Source organism: Larimichthys crocea, chromosome VII, assembly GCF_000972845.2.
Source record: "Larimichthys crocea isolate SSNF chromosome VII, L_crocea_2.0, whole genome shotgun sequence".
NCBI lineage: Eukaryota > Metazoa > Chordata > Actinopteri > Sciaenidae > Larimichthys > Larimichthys crocea.
The window spans coordinates 23,892,494-23,912,000 of record NC_040017.1 but is presented as its reverse complement, the minus strand read 5'-3'; the positions used below and the strand labels follow the sequence as shown (position 1 = coordinate 23,912,000).

The window sequence follows — 19,507 nt, the reverse complement described above, 5'->3', positions numbered from 1 at the left end:
TCTCCTGCCCTCTCGTTCTTTCTTCTCTGGCTTTCTCTATCTCTCTTATTCACCCTCTCTTTGTCTCAAATGGGTCTGAAAAAGCCATTGTTTCCCCCATCTCAGCAAAAATTAATTCTTTTTGCATTTTTGTCTCCCAACACAATCGTTGCCTTGGTGTCTAAGATTTAATATTCCATTCTTTTATATGCATGCATCTTTAAGGCATTTATTTTCTGTTCAGTAGGAAATGAACAGGGCCCAGCAGAGAGCCAGTGACAGGAGAGAGCGAGAAAAGTAGAGTCACAAATGAGGTCCAGGTGTGCGGGTAATCAATTTCATGGAGTTTGGTTTTGCAAGGCTGCATGCTGAAGGAGACTGTCATAATTGGGCCACCATTTCAGACAGGTAATGGCTTCACAGCATTCATTCTTTTTAGGATATACACACAGAGACACACACATTCCTGCATGGACCCATAGAAATCACAGGCCATTGAACACAATTGAGACAGATAGGTTTGTGGCATTGCCTAGTAACCCCCATGTTTCAAGGACTTTTGCAGGCCTGTTCATTTGTCATAAGGGGAAGGCTGTTCGAAGGAGCTTTTCACTGGCTGTGGTCAGATTTATCATGGAGAGCGACTCCTGTTTGGCTTGTTAACATTAGCTAGATGAGCTGTCCAGAGCTGCAGGTGCTGCAAAGTTAAAGGGACTTTTATTAAGGCTAAACTGTAAATGGATTCATCACTAAACTGTTATACACAAGTGACCATGGATCATGCCTCGTTCCCAGCTCTTGTTTGTCCATTTTTTCCTGCAGGCTACTGCAGCAGCAAATCCGTGATTGTCCTTATTAAAATTTTCACCCGGTCATAACACAGCAGCTGATTATGCAAAATAATCAAATTAAAAGGAGATTTGCATAATTAATAATTGATTATATCTTCAACTTCACATTAAACAGAAATGGGTAAAGTGGGATGTTTTTTTTTTAAAGTTACTTAGCATAAGAATCACAGAAAGTCCTCTATCTGCCCGAGCCACATTCACCCGTCTGTTCGGTTCTGCTCTTGTTGAGAAATGACTGAATGCTGTAAAGAATACTAAATTAAATTATGAAACTTTATCTAAATTGGTCCCAATTAACCATTGTTCTGCTATTGCTGCAGAAAAAGTCAAGAGGAACTGATGCGCACAGGCATTTACGTAGACTTCTACTGACACCACCCGCCACCCCCCACACACGCACACAAAGCGTGCGCACACAAAAGAACATGCATCTTACAGTCTCTTGCATTTTCTCCTGCCTTAATGGATCCAATTACTCTTTCAAACACTGCCGACGCTGTACCTTATGGTGAGCCAATTGAGATGGAAATTCAGTTGTTTTTAATGGACACGCTCTCAATAATAAACCTGTGGGGGGAAAGATTTTCCAGACAAATTGAGGCTCACGTGGTAAACGTACATTATGCTAATGTAAGGTGCAGAGAGGTTGTCATCTCTCATGAGGTAGGGGGTGTCATATATTCCCCTTTTATAATGGAGGAACCCTCCCTGTAATTGCCCCTAGTTTTGTACATTAATGGGAAGCGAGGGGTTTGCTCGTAGTGCTAAAGTATGTCATAGTGTGTTAAAATAGCATAGGAATGGACACATTTATGTGCATATCCCCTGCTGAGGTAAGGTATAGCATGTTTCAACCAATCTGTATCATTTATTAGTCATGGTTTAGATCCAGGACATACCCTACTGCTTTGTTTGAGGGAGTCAAAAAATGACAGCACAACAGATGGCTGAATTTGGTCCAAAATGTTGTGGCACATTTAACATAAACTCACTGCAGAACATTCCTGCTGGTCCATTTACTCTGATCCAGTATCATCCCTCCGCGGTGCCCGGCAGGCTCATGTTCTTGGCTTTTCTCCTGACCAGCCATAGTGTCACCTCCCCCTCCCCTCACAAGTTCTCGATCTCTGACACTTACCAGACAGGAGCCTGGGATGGAGACCACCGGACACAGAGGAGGTCACTGTATCCCGTTTCACCAGAGAGGATGAATAGATCTGGGACAACCAAACACACACTGCCCCCCAGACTGCCTAGGGCACCACGGTCCGGAGAGAAGAGGGAGGGAGAATAAGAAAGAGTGACTGAAGTGCATTCCTGAAAGGAGGAGAGATGGGATTGAATGACAAGGGAGGACGGGGGGCCACTGGTGACACTGGTAGCCAGTAGGATCGGGTTTTCTCTCTGAAAAGCAGGCTCAGAAAAACAATGACTTGGGCATCTGTCTGGAAGGGAGAAACAGAGACTGGGATCCTGTGCTGTGGAGTGCTGAGGGTTCACAGGAATGCCTTTAATGTAACCCTGCCCGGGCTCTCATCGGATACTTCATGGCTCTCCTTGTAGAATGTAACATGAATCAAACTCTATCGCTGCATCAATTAAAGCGGCACACTCACCGACTCTGAAGCTCGCTCTTGTAGTTGAAAACATTGTGAAGGAGAAGATCACAGTGACTAACAGAGGTTTGTGTGCCAAGATGACTTGTCTTCAGGCCATCTCCTACATTAGATAAGGATCAGCATTCCTGCACTCTACAGATGTAGGTCATGTAGCCACAGTGGTGGAAGCAGCGTTTGAGTCTTGCTTCATTTGTTTTATTACCCATCACTGTGTATTGTGAATATTCTGCCTTTGCACCTCGTAGATCAAATTGAGTATCTTGCTCCACTTTGTCTCTTCTATTTCATTGCACCCGCGCAGCTCAGATAAAATCAAATCAACTTCTCTCTCCGGGCCATACACACATTATTCACTAAACAGTCACACAATAGGGCATAAGTTTCAGAAGTGTGGGCGGCAAATGAACTCACAGATTTGTTAACAAAGGGCACAAAGAAAAGAAAAGAAACACATAAAACCAAAAAAACTGAAACTGGATCTCTCTGATATATTATATATTTTTATTTCAACATCAATAGTTTGTCTATCAAATGTAGTATAAATACTGTAACTATTAAAACCCCAACCAAATACAATCACAGACAGTTTGATTGAAAGATACATGATACTTAAACATGTATTTGCATTATTAAATAAAATAGTCATGGTCACTGTTTAATTCTAACACAATTTCACACTGTCAACTTTACATTTCCAACTACAATTCAAAATAAGATTATTAATAATGATTATTTTCCTGGTTGGAAAAATATGAAGGGGGAAAAGTGAGGGGGTCAATCCGTTTCTTTAAACACCCACATACAAATACACACACACACAGATGGATGTGTTACAACATCATGCCGGAAAGAAATCTAGAAAATGATCCATTGGGAGCTGGGGGCAGGTCGCGGGGTAACTCCTGTGATGAAGTATGGCATGAGTCTGAATGAGGCTTTATGGTGGGAACTGCCAGAGACAGAGATATCCATCAGCCAAGCCTACAGTGTGCAGGCAAACACAGGTCAGGTCGTCTGTACCCAGTAGCTCAGCCAAAGGGGCTCACCACACCCTGCAGATACAAATACAGTCCAGTATCACACTTCCTACTGTTGATTACTGCTTATTTGTTGGTGGTATTATGTGAATTGGACCAGGGAATATTCCCCCAGTGTCTGTACTGCTCTAGGACAGGAAGAAGCTTAATAGAAGCCAATTAGCTTTGATTTCAGGTCAATTAGCTTCTTTCTTCATCTACATTAGAGTGTATATTATCTTTGGGGAAAGGAAATCATGGGAGAGCTGTCAGCGACTGTTGAGCTCATGTTGCCTGTCCAAAACAAGTGCTCGAACACGAATGCTCTCAGAGGAGTAAATAAACAGACTGACAGCAGGGATGTAGAACAAAGGCAGACTGAAAATCCCAGGATGAGTGGGTTTTTCTTTTTTTCGTGTTTTTTTGTGAAAAAGCAAAGCTTGTTTCTTCTGTTTTGAAATGGAATGGCAAATTTAATTGAATGTAGTTTTAAGATTGTTTCTTGGTCCAGAGATATTTTTGGCACATTGTGCTGTACGCTAAGAGGTGGTTGACATGGAAGGAGAGAATGCTCGGGCTTTGCTGAAAAGGAAATTGAAAAGAAACAGAATACCAGGAGTCAGATTTCATGAAATAATAGCTGTGACAGAAATGGGGAAAGGCGAGGCAGCACAGAAACCAAGCATGATTTTCTTCTTGGCCCACAGAAAACAGAGACAGAAAAAGACAAATACATCAGGGCCATAACAAATGGGCCATTGTGTAGGCAGTTTAACTTGCACACTGTAGTTGGAAGCAAATATTGCTTCTGTGAAATTATTATTGTGAGCTGAGCTTGGCCTGTTAGAGCGGAAATCTGATTTAGATTTCTTTGAGTACAGTGCAGCACATTGCTGAACTGTTCCTCCGCTCCCTTTCTTCCAAGATTTTCTAGAGGGAAATCATTTTCTTTCCTCTTTGTCAAGAGAGAGTTCAAACCAAGCGTGGCATCCTGGATCAGGTCCATGTGCCTGTGGCCTTTGTGTTTCATGGTGACCTGCCAAGGATTCTGTGCCAGAGGGAGGAACTTACTGCAAACCAGCACTGCCGTCTTATACCAGGCCTTCAGGTCACGGGTCAAAGGGCTGCTGGCTGGAGCTGTCATCTCTGGTCTGCTTCTTAGAGTAAACACACACAGAGAGGCACACAATACACATGCACGAGTGGTCAAGCTCACATCGTAGGATGCGCATCAGCAAAGTGAGCCCTCTCTTGCATTCTCGTGTCAGGGCTGGAGTGGGGAGTTGTCCATTTTGGCTTTAATTGTGTTGTTCTATGCATTAGCCCAGGGCTCGTTATTGGCTTATTCAGAGCGTGGGTGGATGAGGATGCATGCATGAAGCAGTGGCAGAGGGCTTTTAGTGGACAGATTAGAAGGTGGAGGGCCTCATCAGCCTGGGCATTGCTCTTCTATTTCATGTTGAGTGGCCATGGATTGCTCTTATAACACCATTCAAGTCGTTCACTGCCGGTCCTTACTTCAGCCATTCTAAACAATGGTTTTTGTTAGTGGTGGTGACTCGTTTGAAGCACATAATTTGGAGTACATTAGTGGCAGATGTAGCAGTGTTTTGCTGCAGTGCACCCGGTGTCCTGCTTTCACCTGTGAGGCATTTGTAATGCAGTATGTGTATATGTGCATGTGAAGGCCTGACTCAAACAGAGGGGTAACGGGAGCATTTGGCTTAGATGTTCAATGGATGTCATGCTTCATCTTTTCCTAGAAGTTCTTTCATTACTGGAGTTATTGCAGAAGAAGAAAAAAATTTATCCTCCCCTGTGTCTGGCTCTGTGCCTTTTGGACAGGCACTCCAGATCATGCTTTTGTGAATCAGAGAATAGGGCCGTGACAATAACCGCATGACCACAGTGTGGTGAGCTCATTACCGTCACCACATTTTATTTATTTTTATTTTGTGGGATGTAGGCTATCTATTGTATGAAACCTTTCATAATGTTTAAACACTAGCGGTGGGTGGATCGATCCAAATATCGATAGTATCAAGTCGGTACCGGTATCGGATCGATACTAGCCTGATGAGATCGATTCTTTACTTTAAGTTCCGCACTTGTTTGCAATGCTGCGGTTTCGGCAAAGAGGAAACAGCCAGGTCGCTGGACTCACCGCTCCTGTGTCAGTGCAGAGCAGGCACACTTTGCTCCCCCTCTCCCCTTTTGTGTTTAGATGTTGTGCCGTCATGTGAGTCACATATTATTTAAATTTTTACCAGTTGTTGTTTTTGTTGTTGAGAATTTTAATTTAATTTTTGTATTATAGTTTGTCAACAGTACTTGTTTATTTTAATTTGTTTACTGGTTTGTGAGTACTTTTTATTTAAGATTTTTCTGAAAAAAAAATACGAAATAAAGCATTTTCTATTTAATTATAAACGTTGTCCTAATCCTGTCCTGAGTGTTAACTCTTTAATAATAAAAAAGTAAACATCACAAAAAACACTTAAAGTCAAGAAAATTAATTGAGATTTAGCAATTCAATGACGCATCCACCTTATTTATTGAAAAGTATCGGTATCGGCGATACTGGTATCGGATCAGTACCAATATTATGCAGTATCGCACACCACTATTATTGAACACTGATATCCCACGAAGACCCGCCCTACTCTAACGCTGATTGGTCAACAATGCCAGAAACGTAACCTCTGATTGGCCGATAGACTCAACCGAAGGTATCATGTGATTGACAGTTGCCGGCTACAACAACATGCTAACTAACTGCTAACTGTTTTTAACACGGGAAAAAAAATGAGAAATGATCACAGTAGACATCCAGAGTTAGATTAAACATTACAGTATTTATTTCATAAAGTCTCCAACAGACACTGGAGCTCAAGGCTGGATTACAAAGCTTCTGAAACGGACACAAACGGAGCCGGAGCTGACGTTGAACGGTAAAGTTAGCGTTTCCTGCTCAGCTTCCAGAACGACCGTTACGTACCGGTGTTTCGGTATAACTAGTGACCGTGTTAACTGGTGGCAGTTAGCTAAATGCATGGCAGCCAGTGGTCGTTAAGACACTTGTTGAAACAAGAAAAAGAATAAAAGACGAATCAGTTTTTTGACATTGTGAAAAACAATCCAATAAAAGGCATTCACTGTCATAACTCGACAACCACAGACGGTTTTGGTCCCCAGACAACACGGTCGCCCATTAAACCGAAACACCAGTCTAACAGCCGTTCAAAACAATAACTTACGATACTTTTCTTGGTCTTGAGAAGTTGCAGCGTTTGTTGACTTTACGAACTCTAATATATACTGTACATTGGCAGCCAGATAGAAGACTTTAATACGTTTCTTTTTCACCATCATCACAGCCTCGTTAAAGAAAACACAAGATAAAGAAGAGGACAAGGCAGGTCAAATGTCTTCAACAGACGTATCCTCGCCTTTGTTTCACGATTTTAAAACAGTGATAACCAGCAGCTGGTCCAGTAATCACTTACACCATTTTGAGGGAGTAGACGGTGAAATGTTTGGAAATGGAAATGTTTGATAAACACTCATAAATGCACATTTTCCCAAGATGTGTGACTGGAAAAGAGCCAAGTAAATAAAATCCACTCATTTCAGTGCGGGGTTCAATCTGGTGAGTAGGCTTTGTCAGGATGTACACTGGCTTACAATGAGCTTGTTCTGTGTGTGCTACTGCCAAAACTTAGTTTGTGCAGATAACCTCCCATCAAGAAGCTTGAAGCAAAACATTATCCGAGCCTACATATTGAACAGCATTCGAATCATGCAAAACATGTATTGAGAGTGGAGTACAAATCCAAACTTGGTTATTTTTTCTCAGCCGTTGTGCCTACAATATAAACAGAACATTACTTGATAACCAGCACCAACGGATGAGATCAGATTATGTGGGTGTAACGTCTTAAATTGAAACATTTGAAGGTGCCAAAGACCTTTTATGTATGTTGGTGTGTCTGCTTTTGTTTCTGTGTGCAAACCTGCATGGATGGAAAAAGCAGGACGTACAGTAAAATATGTGATGCGGCGAGGCAAAGAACCCCAGAGAGATCATTACTCATTATTATGCAGAGGCATACTGTATGGCCTTGTCTCTCTCCACCGAGGGAAGACTCACCTCTGTGACTGTTCATTCCCCAAACGGCTCCTACAGTATCACACTTTGGGGAAGCAATGTAAACCACTGTGATGCACAGTATAAAGAGTTATTATTTTAAGGCCATGTGTTGATGTTTTGTAGCTAAGGAGGGACAGTGACAGTGGTGACAGATCGAGGGTCAGACAGCAGGATTTTAAGGCTGCCCAGGTTTTTAGCCACATGATGATAGAGTTGACACTGGAACATCGTCTGGCATGTTTGGGATGTCTATGTTCAAGTCAGGGTTTCCACTCACTTGACTTTGTTGTGTTTTCTGTCAAGAGGTGAGGCGTCCACTTTAGCGTCAGTCAGTCAGTCACAGTATTACACACTTGTTTTACAAACTCTTTTTATTCCCCCTTCCCTCACCGAGAGCGCGACACATCCCACAGGATGATAATGAAAGAGAGAGAGAGCGAGGAAGAGGGACGAACAGATGAGACAAAAATGTGATATATAGACAAAAACTCACAGTAGTATGAGACAGCGATGGTAGCAGCAAGATGGAGGGAAATGTTGCCATCTGATGCCTCTGAATAATTCATGGCTTCTTCATAATCGAAAAACCCACTGCCTTTTATGATGTCATATTTCACAGCTAGTTTATGCTGAGGAGGCCTGTTAGACGATAGGCTAACACCACAGACTGAAGGAAAGAGATATTAGATGTGGCGTGGAATGTAAAGTTCTGTCTGTGTGGTGTTTTTCACTCCCAAACCCAAACATACTGTAGCTCCCGGGGTCATCCTCCATAATTTGTCTCTCGCCGACATGTATATTTTCACTATCTCCATTTTGATACCTGAATCTCTAGCCAATTATATGTGCTATGGAAATTTGGCAGATCAGACCGCAGTGGATGAGCACTGTGCTTCTAGTATGTACTCCCCCCTGTACATCTCATGTGTCTGATGTGGAATGGCTGGTCAACCAAACACTTGAACGTCCTTAAAAGCTCTAGTCGTCTCATCTCGGAGCCATCTCTCATCACAAAGGCTGCGTGCTGAAACCACAGAGCCTGAGGTATTGAACTCGCATGCATCGCCACTTCAAAGACCAGCACAATCCATAGGAGCCATTGCCATTGTCTGTCGTGCAGGTGTGTTGCCTCCCACAGGCTCTGAAGGTCTCAGAAAGCCACAAAGCTCCACGGAGAGGGCTTGCTGAGATGCTATCTCACCCAGATACAGACAACATGGTAGGGACTCAGACAATAGAAGGCATGTGGACTCTAGTACTGCAGGGGGGGAATGTTTGTAATCAGTACTAAACTTTGCGGGCAGATCCAATTGGTTGCAGGGGAAGTTAAAGTATGTGCAGTGTTTAGCAGAGTTTTCCATCAGACATAATGTGACCCTGGTGTGCCAATTTCATCCCACATTCCAAAAAAAATGCAAACAGGGCCGATGAAGTCTCTGACAGCCTGCAGGGTGTATGGATATCTGTGTTATGTCAGGATAAAACTACACAACATGTCTGCCTGTTGGGATCTTTTGAGGACACTGCCTTATATTAGACAATCATATAGTCATAAATTCTCGCCCTGACTTGGCTGAGAGACAAAGAACACTATCTAACTCTGACTAATCATCTTTCACAATACGTGTGATGCCCATGAAGTAATCAGAAAGGAGGTGCTGGTGGTCCCGTTTCACAGAATCATTCGTCTTTTTGCTTCATCAGGTTTGCGGTTGTGCTCGTCGAATGCTCCGGTCAATGTCACGGAACATGACATGCTCATCTTTTTGTCGACGCATCGTGAGGTTACTCAGATGTTGTTCTTCTAGTGTGACACACCGCCAAGATAAAACAAGAAACAGTTGGCACCCAACGTCTTTTTTCATTCCCCCCTCCACACGTCTGTGGTGCCCAATCATTATCAGGGTGATAATGGACTTTGAATGGACAGCCTACCTGTTGCATGCATGCAGAGATATGTCCAATTACTGCAATTAGTTTTACGACCCCACAGAATACTGTACTCAAGGAACTTTATATGTCACCCATATGTGTGTGTGCTCCCAGGCAGGTTTCACCCCCATGATGTGAACTGCTGTTTTATTTTGCTCCTCTCCACAACAAACTAAGCACCCTCATCTGCCGCTCCAGAGGGCAACAAGTCCTATCACATCCTTGCCCTGATTTGCCATTTCCCCTTTGTTGAGCACAATGTAGCTTTTTAACTGCACGCATTCTTATCATGGTTTTGTAGGCATATTTGGGCTCTGCAGAAACTAAACATGGATTTATTTGATGATTTGCTCAGAGGGTTGAGGTGGTGGCAGCATTTTGTGGTAAGTGCCCTCCCCGTGCGAGGCACGATAGGCATGTCTTATCTCAGGAGAGCTGGGGAAAAAACGGAGGAAGAGTTTATCTGTTCGCTGAGTCCTGACCTCTCTGTGCCGATGATGTTCAGTTTGTTGAAGAGATACTGAGGGACAGGATGATGGTTGTGGGGGCTTCTTCCCCTGCATGTTGGTCTCACAGTCTTTCTCTCTTTTTCTGCCAAAAGAGTTTGCAGCACAGGAGAGTGTTTCATGTTTGCTTTCACGCTTGCTTGCTATACGCCCCTGCTCTGCTGCTCCATGAGTGCGGTGAACCGAATGGGTCAGCAGGTGCTAATGAGATGTAGCACTGACCACACAACCTTGCAGCTCTTAGCACTGTGCTGTGTGTGTCCACACGGCCACTGACCTCAAACACACTCGCTTAAACCCGTGTGTGCTATTTCAGCCAAAGCAACCAGAGTTCTGGGTGGCATTGTACATGTCATCATGAAGCTCTTATTAGATTATATTTCACTTGTATTTGCATGTTTTCTCTTACACAATCTAGACTAACAAGAGTTAAACTGTCCTTCACATGAGCTCTGGTTCTACCTTTTACCTCTTGTCTCTATCATGGCCTGATTTATACAGCACACCCAAGTTGGCACTGCAGCAGTTCAGATCTCTAATGTATCCCTGCATCAGAGTTTGGCAGAAAAACTCAAACATCTGTCCTCCTATCCACCCCCCAAATATGTCTCTGTCTTTTCACCCCCCATTCTTTTATCCAACAAGCTCTTTCTCCACAATTTCTTAAGTTTCGTCTCCCCCTCGCTCCCTGCACCCTCCTGCTCCAGATGGACTCCTCTTTTCCTTTCAGAGTAATCTGTCTATGGTGCACGGGGGCTTTGGGGCTGACCACATGCCTTTGGATGTTGGGAATGGCATCCGTGTTGAGTAGGATTTTCTTTTTTTTATGAAGGGGTGAACTAGAGGTTGCTGCTTCCGGTGGTTGTCCCTGTAGACACCTGCTCTGCAAAACAGAGCAGAAGAGAAGGAGAGGGGAAGAGATAAGGCTGACGGGGTCAGGGTTTAAAGCTTGAACACTGCAGATCTTTGCATGACATTTTAAAATAGACAAGATTTGGCAGAATGGAAATAGAATTCATACTTGAAGACTGAGCAACAAAGAACTGAAAAGGAGAAAATAAAATCGAACCAGGAGGATGTGTTGCCTTCATTAAAAGACAATTGAAACATGCCAACGGCTGATCTTTAATATATTCATTATATTGTACATTTGATATCATCTTCACGAGAGGATTAAATGCCAGAAGAAGCTCCTCCAATGTGATTAGGTGTTCATATGCATTCTTTAGAGACCGATGTTCTGAAGATGATCTGAAAGAGAGAGCTGGCTGGGAATTGGATTGAAAAAAGATATGAGACCAGTATTTAATATTCTCTTTTCATTTCATCCAGTAAAGCCAGTAGCTGTCCATCATCTCTTTTCAAGGTTTCTTATGCAGCCATCATAACATTTCAGTACTAATGCAAACATGATTTTAACAGATGTGATTTTAATGGACAGCTCTATGAGTTAGTTGTTTTTCGTCAGTGAGAAATGTCTTGACTTGAGAATAGGATTTTAAAAAAACATATGGGGGAGGTTATGCTTGCGTTTTGTTTTTTTTAAAGATGAGCTTTGTGAAAGCGATGCCGGGGAGAAAGAGATAGAGAAGACAGACTCTAAATGGACAGGCTGAGTCAACGCAAAAGCACAAACGCAGTTCAAGAAACCAATGTCACCACACGGAATGTTTTTAGACTGAATGCACCTTGACACTCCCTATTCACCAGGCTAGACTCAGCCTGCCAAGCTTGAATTAGTAGAAAGATGAACACAGTACCTCAGAGGAGGAAAAGGTTTCTCTCCCACTTCTATAAATCTAGCAGATATTTTAGAGTCCTCTCAGAGTAGAGTTGGTGCAGTAGCCTTAAATTTCCCTCGCTGCTGGGCTCGGCTTGGTACCCCGGGGAGATGGATCGTAAATCAGCTCACCAGGATGTTTCAGCCATGTTAACAGTAGCAAAGTATATCATAAAACAAAGAGGGGAAAAAAATATGAAGCCACTTTCTTTGTCTGTGCCTCATCTAATGAAAATGTAAAGATGGAAAATCCAGGGCTTAACATCAGTCTTGAAACCTTACACAGTGTCAATTTCACAGGGATCAGGGTAATTTCTGGCACACTTGCAATGTGCATGAAACATGGAATGAGCCATGCTTGATATTGCGTGCTGGACAACTTGACAAATGCAGTGAAAAGCTATAGCACCAAAGTGTTTGGCAGTGATCACATAGGCGTACACACTACACCACGTGGTGGGCAAGTGCTAAAGATGAAATTTCAACTCTCTTATTTCTTTCTGGCACACCATCTCTGACAGCATTCCCTCGCTCCGTTCCTTTTCGGTATCTCTTCCCACTGTAACAGATCCCCTCTTAGATAGGGATATGGACATCTTTTCATCTTCCCGGGTCCATCTGGGAGAGTTTACGGACCATGTGGAAACCATTGAAATGGGGACGGCAACTGATCAGAGAAAGATGTGCCCCTCTGGAGCTGCAGCACATGTTTGGATCCCAGTACCCTTATTTGCTTTGTCTCACCCTCTTTAACATTCCTGTGCCCTATATCTCTGGAGTACCCCCACTACTTCCACACTTTTACTTAACCTCTACAACCTTTACCTCTCCTGGTCCCTCTTCCTCCTTCCTTCCCTCTATCCCTTCTGTCTCCCCTGTGCATGGTAAAGTGATTGGAGAGGGATCAGCATGGTGGAAATGAAAGTGGCCATGACGAAAGGCTGAGGGATCTGCTGTAACATTACATTGGATCCCCTTGTGTTTTTTCCTTCCCCATTTTCCTCTGTGCCTGCCTGTTTCCCTCCACACAGCCGCTATCATATTACTCTTCCCCAGTCACCTCCGCAACAGCCGCTGATGTAATCCTAGTTTATGGTCCCGTCCCTACCAAGACACACTGTTCTCCACAACAATCGCTCACTCCTACTGTTTCCTAAACCTCTATCAAATTAGACTTTCATTGGAAACTAAGTGTATTAGGCTAAGATTTCCATTACACCAATTTAAGATGAAAGCGAGACTTCTAACTTTTCTGCTTTGAATTAGTTTGTTTGACATATGCTACAGAGAGAACATCCGCGCACCGCATGTCCACTGGAACTCATTAAGCGTGCATTAATAAGGTGTAGCCCAAACAGACTGGCAGCATAATCAGTCGGGAGGACTAAAACACAAGCAAACACTCCTGCCTGCACATGAATGCTCATACAAACATATTAGCCTGTGCCAAACTGTGCTGTAGCAGTGGAAGTTGTACATTAACGACTGGAAAGTCCATCTAGGCTGTATAATGTTTTGTGATTCCCATTATCTCTGGCATGAAGCAAAGCGAAACCTACAGTCGTTGTAAAAAGTCTCATCTCCTGCTCAACAACAGGATCCCATTCCCCCTGGCCTGGTCCTATTTGCATAGCATCACTATAAAATAACAATGTGTCAGTCTCCACTGTTTGTCGATAATATATCTTTGTTTTGAGAAGATAAGCAAGTAGACTGGGGAGCGTATTAATCTGGTCGTGGGATCTCGGGCTGCTATAGAAGGGAAAAGATCTGCAGCAGATGTTCTAAAACGCTCAGATGAGGGTAAGCGTTAGGTCAAATGGCACTCTGCAGGAAGGCAGGCTGTGTTTATGGATGTAATTTCTCTGATGGTGCGAGTTAGCCCGCTGACAGGCTCCTCTTACAGTACTCCTTCCTGTCCAGGATCACGAGGTAGCGACCCTGTGCAAATGAGCCTGTATCATTGCACGTCACATCAAATTAGGAGTGTTTGAGGCGACTGTGCAGCTCCGACTGGTGCTAACTTATTTATTCATACCCGTGTCACCTCGTCGTTCCCCTCATTCACACACAGGGTACACATATGAACACTAACAAACATGTAAAAACAGACAGACAGACACACGGGTTTTGGTTCCTTGGGAAGAAAAACAAGTTGCCTCACATCCCCCTCTCAGTCCAGTCATATTGAAGGGTCCCGTGGCTGGTCCGGGTCATACACAGCTTCTTTGTCATTGTAGAGCTGAGGAGGGGTCAGATCTGGAGGAATGGTGAAGGGGAAGGGGGCCTTGCGGGGCTCCAGGGGCCAGGAATGTTAATTGGGAAGATTGTTTTAATAAGTCCCTCATCTTTGCAGATGCTGGGAGAGGGTTAACTGGTGGGGCCACACAGACGGGGAGGGCAGCTCACAGTGAGATATTGTCAGCAAACATAACTGACACAATGTGAACTGGGTGGCGTGAAGCACGTAGAGGGATTTAGGCACAAGTGGATAAAGATATTCCACGGCTCTTGACAGTGTTTACGCCTGCTTTTCCGGAGGTAAAGGGATTTACCGTAATGAGCATTCTGTGCCGACAAATGTGCGATCTGCATATATTCACCAGTTCTGTGTCGTGTAAAATCCTATTACACTGTGCAGACACAGACAGAAGAGTGCAGTCTAGCAAAGCCGAGCAGACGAGAGAGAAGAACGGTGAGAAAAGTGGAGACATTCAGAGGCAGAGCAAGAAGTTCACAAAGGGTCGGTTCACACAAATGAAAAAAAAAACAGCATATTTTCTCATTTACCTCAAGTCGCATCGAGCCATGCAGATAGCTAGTTGTATTTGGCCAGGTTTGGAGATATCCATCTCTGAGATGTCTGCCTCTATACCCCATACAAAGGAAGTGCATCGAATAATTACATTTAAAAAACAAATGGCAACATCTCTTCCCAGAATCAATGTCCAAATGGCTCTGGATAATCCGTAGAACACACTGTAAGCAGTTTTCATCGGAGCCATTTCTTCACAAAGTGGCTCCAATGGAAATGTTTACAGCGAGGGTTTTAAAGAGATCCACTATTAGGAAAAAACTCTGAGGCGTGTAAGTCGTACAGTTATATTAGTCAACCTTCTGAAGTTGTGCTTGGATGTCACAGCCTCATCTCATTTTGTATATTATACAAGAAGCAGTTCATTCCCTTGACACAGTTCACAGAGGGCAGGACAGAGCCTTATCGCCTCAGTCTGTGTTGTGTGTGAGAGGGCAGAAAGAGGCAGAGAATGAGAGAGCATACTGTACAGGTGTACATGTGTGTGTGCACTATTGTGTTACATCTGCTCTATTGTATCTCTTTACAGAGAGCTCCGGGCTCAAGACTACACAGTGAGTGATGAGAGCTCAGTTACTCAATTCCTCCTCGTCCTCGGGGAGTAGGCAAGAGAGCTCCACCTATAAATGAGGACATGTCATAGACATGTTTCTTTAAGTACTGTTGTTGACCGCTGCTGGGTTTCTATAGCGATGCGATTAAGACTTCTTTTGTTGCTCAGGCGGTGCAAATGAAGGTAATTCCCTACTTGTAAAAAGCATTGATTTACCCGCTTCACCCACCTTTATCTCCCTCATTATTGTTTTACTGCAGTGTGAAACTAAAACTAAAACTCTGTCCGATAATGAAAACCCAATGAATTCCATTGGCATCAGCTCTATGCTGTGTAAACGGAATATTTTATTTAGCTTGGCCAGCCCCTAATGAAGAAAACTATACATGTCTCAGTGCATTTAGTAACCGTGACGCTTGGTGCAGTGTTTCCACAACAGGTAAAACACTCTGCCACTGAATGAACACTGCCTTAAAATCACTTTCATATGTCAGGCTGATCTGTCAGAAGCTGACAAATCCGCAAATGGCTCGTCTTTGTTTTTGAATCATTAAATTTAAATGTGATAATCCCACACAGATGTTTATTACACAGTTTGCATTGTGCCGACGAGTGTTCCTATCAGGCTTTTATGGGATTTGCATTTTTTCATTTTTATAACATTTTTGGACAGAGAAAGAGAAAGAGAGAGTCGTTCTCAAGCTGCTTTTTTTTTCTCCCACATTCCTGACTGTGCAGTCCCAGCACTCGAAACACTCTTTATTTTTGTCCAACTGCTGCTCACCCAGCACTCCAATCAAACAGGCACTGTTTATTGAACTATGAGGTGCCAAGTCACTCACTCACTCAGTCACTCACATAAACCTGCCTCCCCGCTGCCCTCTGTGCCTTTCGCCGTGTTCGCCAAACGCCATCTCTCTCTCCAAGCCTGACGAGAAGACTTATGACCATTTAAACAAACACAGGCACTCAATGGCCTCTCTGTCTGCACGGCTGCGGGGTAAGGTTTCCTTTATGTGGTGTATGTGTGTGCCTGGGTGTGTGCAGATGTTTATGCTTCTTTATGTACAGACATAATTGCTGTTGGGTAGGAGTACACATGAAGTGTACATATGTGTGTGTATCATAGAGGAGGAAGCACTTAGATTGAACCCTCTGCATTCGGCTGCCTCGCTGGGCCGCAGACATGCCCTCTGCTGTGGCACTAAAAGGTCCGTAAAGCCATCTGCCCTCGCTGCCGCTGCCAGGTACAGGCTGTAATCACCTGGCACAGCACGGTGTAAATGCCTTCTCCCCCTCCTCGCCTTACCCGTGCTTCAATCCACACACCAGCAGGGCCAGCCTGATTCCTTTCCCTACATGGCATGGTTTACATTTGTATCTGCATATCTCTACAGTTAGCACATGTGCTGCTCATTCGTTGGATGCTAATAAAAACATAGTGTCGTGCTTTCATCTGATCTGATCAACTGTCGAGATCTCTTCAAAAGATTTTCAAACATAACGTTTTTCCAATTTTTCAAACCATAGCAAGTAAGACAAGTTGAGAGAACATGCTGACAGGCTCGTGTATGCATGCGGTTTGTTTATTTACTAATGGACTCACAAAGTTTATTGTTCCAAATCTGAATGTTTATGAGAGGTAATAGGGGCATCCTGTCTCTATATCGGAGTCTGGAGGATGACCTCACGGCATTCTGGGTGTGCAGGTGCAAACCCTAAAGGCCAGCCGGGTAATAGTCTGTCTGCTCTTGTTGACATATTTACGGGTGTCCACAAGGTGTCTTGCAGTCAACCAGGCACTTACGCTGTCAGGCATTTTTAACCAATGTGACTCTGCAGATGTGACCTCGTATTGGATGTCACGGTTGTCTAGTGAGGCGCTATTGTTTCCTACATGATTTATCAACGCGACATTTGGGAATAAATGTGAAATCTATAAATTGAATTCCAAAAACAAACAAACATTTCGGCGTGGAAGGTGTGTCATGGCTTTATTGTCACGTCTGTTAATATTTATAACTTCCCTCCATGTCGGTTTTATCTCTTTGTTTATGGATGTGTACATAACTGTGAAGTTTATACCTACAATCATCCATCCAAGTCAGTATTATGTACATGCTCAGTGCAGCTTGCGTGCTGCGGGGTAGGATAGAGTGTCTGCAGGGTGGGCAAGAGGGCATGAGCTCAGAGCAGAAGAACGAGAGCCAGATTGAGAAAGAGAGGCGAGTCTGCCGTGTCCAATCTCATCTCCCTGGTGGCGGGGTCAAGGGGGAACAAGGGAATGAGTAGGAGGAGGGAGGCAGTGATTCTCCAGAGTACAGTACAAGTCTGTTATATCTTCACACCCACCAGCAAAACTACAGATCTATGCAGCACAAACACACACACACACACAGTGGACGCACACGCCCGCTGGCAAATTATCCACCTGCAACAGCCTTTGCAATAGAGTGACATGGGTTAACACACCATCTCTATGAGCCCGTCTTTGATGTAAGCTGCTCAGTGTGTGTGTGAGCTGAGAGAGAGAGGATAGATAAGGGGGTCAAATGCTGAGAGGGGAGAGAGAAATTTAGAGACAAAGTGGGAGATGCATGGAGGGAGAGAATGAGAGGTGTTAGTCCCACAGGACAGAGCTGGAGGCAAGGTGAAGAGCATCAATATGGATGGGTTTAGCACACAGCATAGCTGCGCTGTGAATAAGGCAGATTTTTGCTCATGGCATCAACAGCACTCATGTAGAAATGGACATTAGGGAAGCTCAGCCAATGTAAACCCTATTCTAATACAGAATGAGAGAGAGATTTGAATATGCTGCAGCTACTGTGGATATATAACAGCTTTCTTAACATGTGAAATATGATTGAGCTATCCACAGGTTGACCTTTTTTCTTATATTTTGTCTTTGACTTGTCTTATTACTGCGTCCTAGAGAGGCCTTGACGGTAAATGAAAGAGAGAGAAAGAGCAATTCTTCTGCAGCAGTCACATATAACCACAAACATCTGGAGCTGCTTAGCCATCTGATATTTTCTCAGTACTTGTTGTGCTGTCCATTCATCCCTACCTTGTGTCCTCAGGTAATATCTGATGACGTTTGGCTCCTCATAGCTGGACACTGTGGCAGCCCGTGAAGCAAAATAGAGCAAATTTGTCGAGTTTTTAAAGAAGCAGAACTACTACAGAGACCACAAGGAAGAGGAGTGGATTATCTTTCATTATATGGAACAGATTATTTCTTTTCCCTTGCTTCTGCTGTTCCTCTTCTCCAGTTACCTTTCCCTGCTGTTATAATTCATTCTGCCTATCCTTAAGGGGCTGGCTATGTCCATTCGGTTTCAAGGAAAAATCCAAAGGCGAGACCCATGCTGTGCTCTGTGTCTCTGCAGGATTGACTCCGGGTGCCTTCTGATAAATCTTTAATTCCCTGGTGGGTCTGTTTTTGTATCCTTCCAAAGATTTGCAGGGAAGCTTGTTGTACTTGGTTTAATTTCCTCAGAACAAAGCTCATCTGATCTTCCCACCCCGACTTGTGTGTGGCATTAAGTCTTCATTTTCATTAATGTTGGAGGGGCAGCACGGGAATCTCATTTTAATTTGACATTTAAACATCTGTTTTCAATTTCCTGAGGAAAAGAGTGTGCGTGTGTGTGAGTGAGTGTGTGGGTGGACGGGGGAATAGTTTGTGGGGGTGATGAACCTGGGAGCTTACAGAGCTGAGAGCAGCCATCTCAGCTGACCTTTAAAGGATGGTTTGGATGTAAGAAATAATGGCAGCTAATTGCGTTAGCCTCAGCATAGCTCCAATTTGCTACTGTGGACCTGGGGAACGATTTATCATACAATACAGTAGGACTTGGCAGAGCTGGACAGATTCTTGCCACAGCAAACTAAACCTCTGCTTTGATAGATAATGTTTGTTTTATGCACAGTCAGCTGTTTGTCTTGCAGCGAAGCATGTCAGCCAGATGAGATAGGATGAGTTTTTGTTCTTGGCCTAGTGAAAAGAGGAAATGCAATGCAGAATAGATCCCTTTACCTTGACAAAGCGTATTGATATCTGTCCAGGTCCGGATATCCACTCCGTTTCATCCCATCATCAGCATATTTGAGAAAATCCAGGACGGACAAAGAGGCGTCTTCATGCTGGGACCTGTGACTTTGGCCCATTTCCACATATTAAGCCACAAACCGAAAATCTCTCTCCGTACACACACAAACACGCTCACACACACATTGAGTTTGGCCTCCCTGTTAATAGCCCAGGAAATATTATCTGCTAGGGGACAGCTGCAGGCTCACT

The 19,507-nt window shown here is 43.8% G+C and overlaps 1 protein-coding gene across 12 annotated transcripts in view; it reads left to right on the top strand.

Annotated features, from left to right (window-relative positions):
• Positions 1 to 19,507, top strand: part of robo1 (roundabout, axon guidance receptor, homolog 1 (Drosophila)) — a 306,786-nt gene that overhangs the window by 242,946 nt on the left and 44,333 nt on the right. The window contains exons 1-2 of one of the 12 annotated variants that reach the window (XM_027280239.1): positions 6,196 to 6,416; positions 6,843 to 6,884. The exons of 9 other annotated variants lie outside the window; for them this stretch is intronic. Coding sequence is in view for 1 of the 3 variants with exons in the window: in XM_027280238.1 (XP_027136039.1) it covers positions 345 to 387 (43 nt within the window). In the remaining 2 variants the exon portion in view is untranslated. Of the gene's footprint in view, positions 1 to 330; positions 388 to 6,195; positions 6,417 to 6,842; positions 6,885 to 19,507 lie in introns of those variants that run through there. 2 more of the 12 variants (XM_027280238.1, XM_019261852.2) reach the window with 2 other exon arrangements.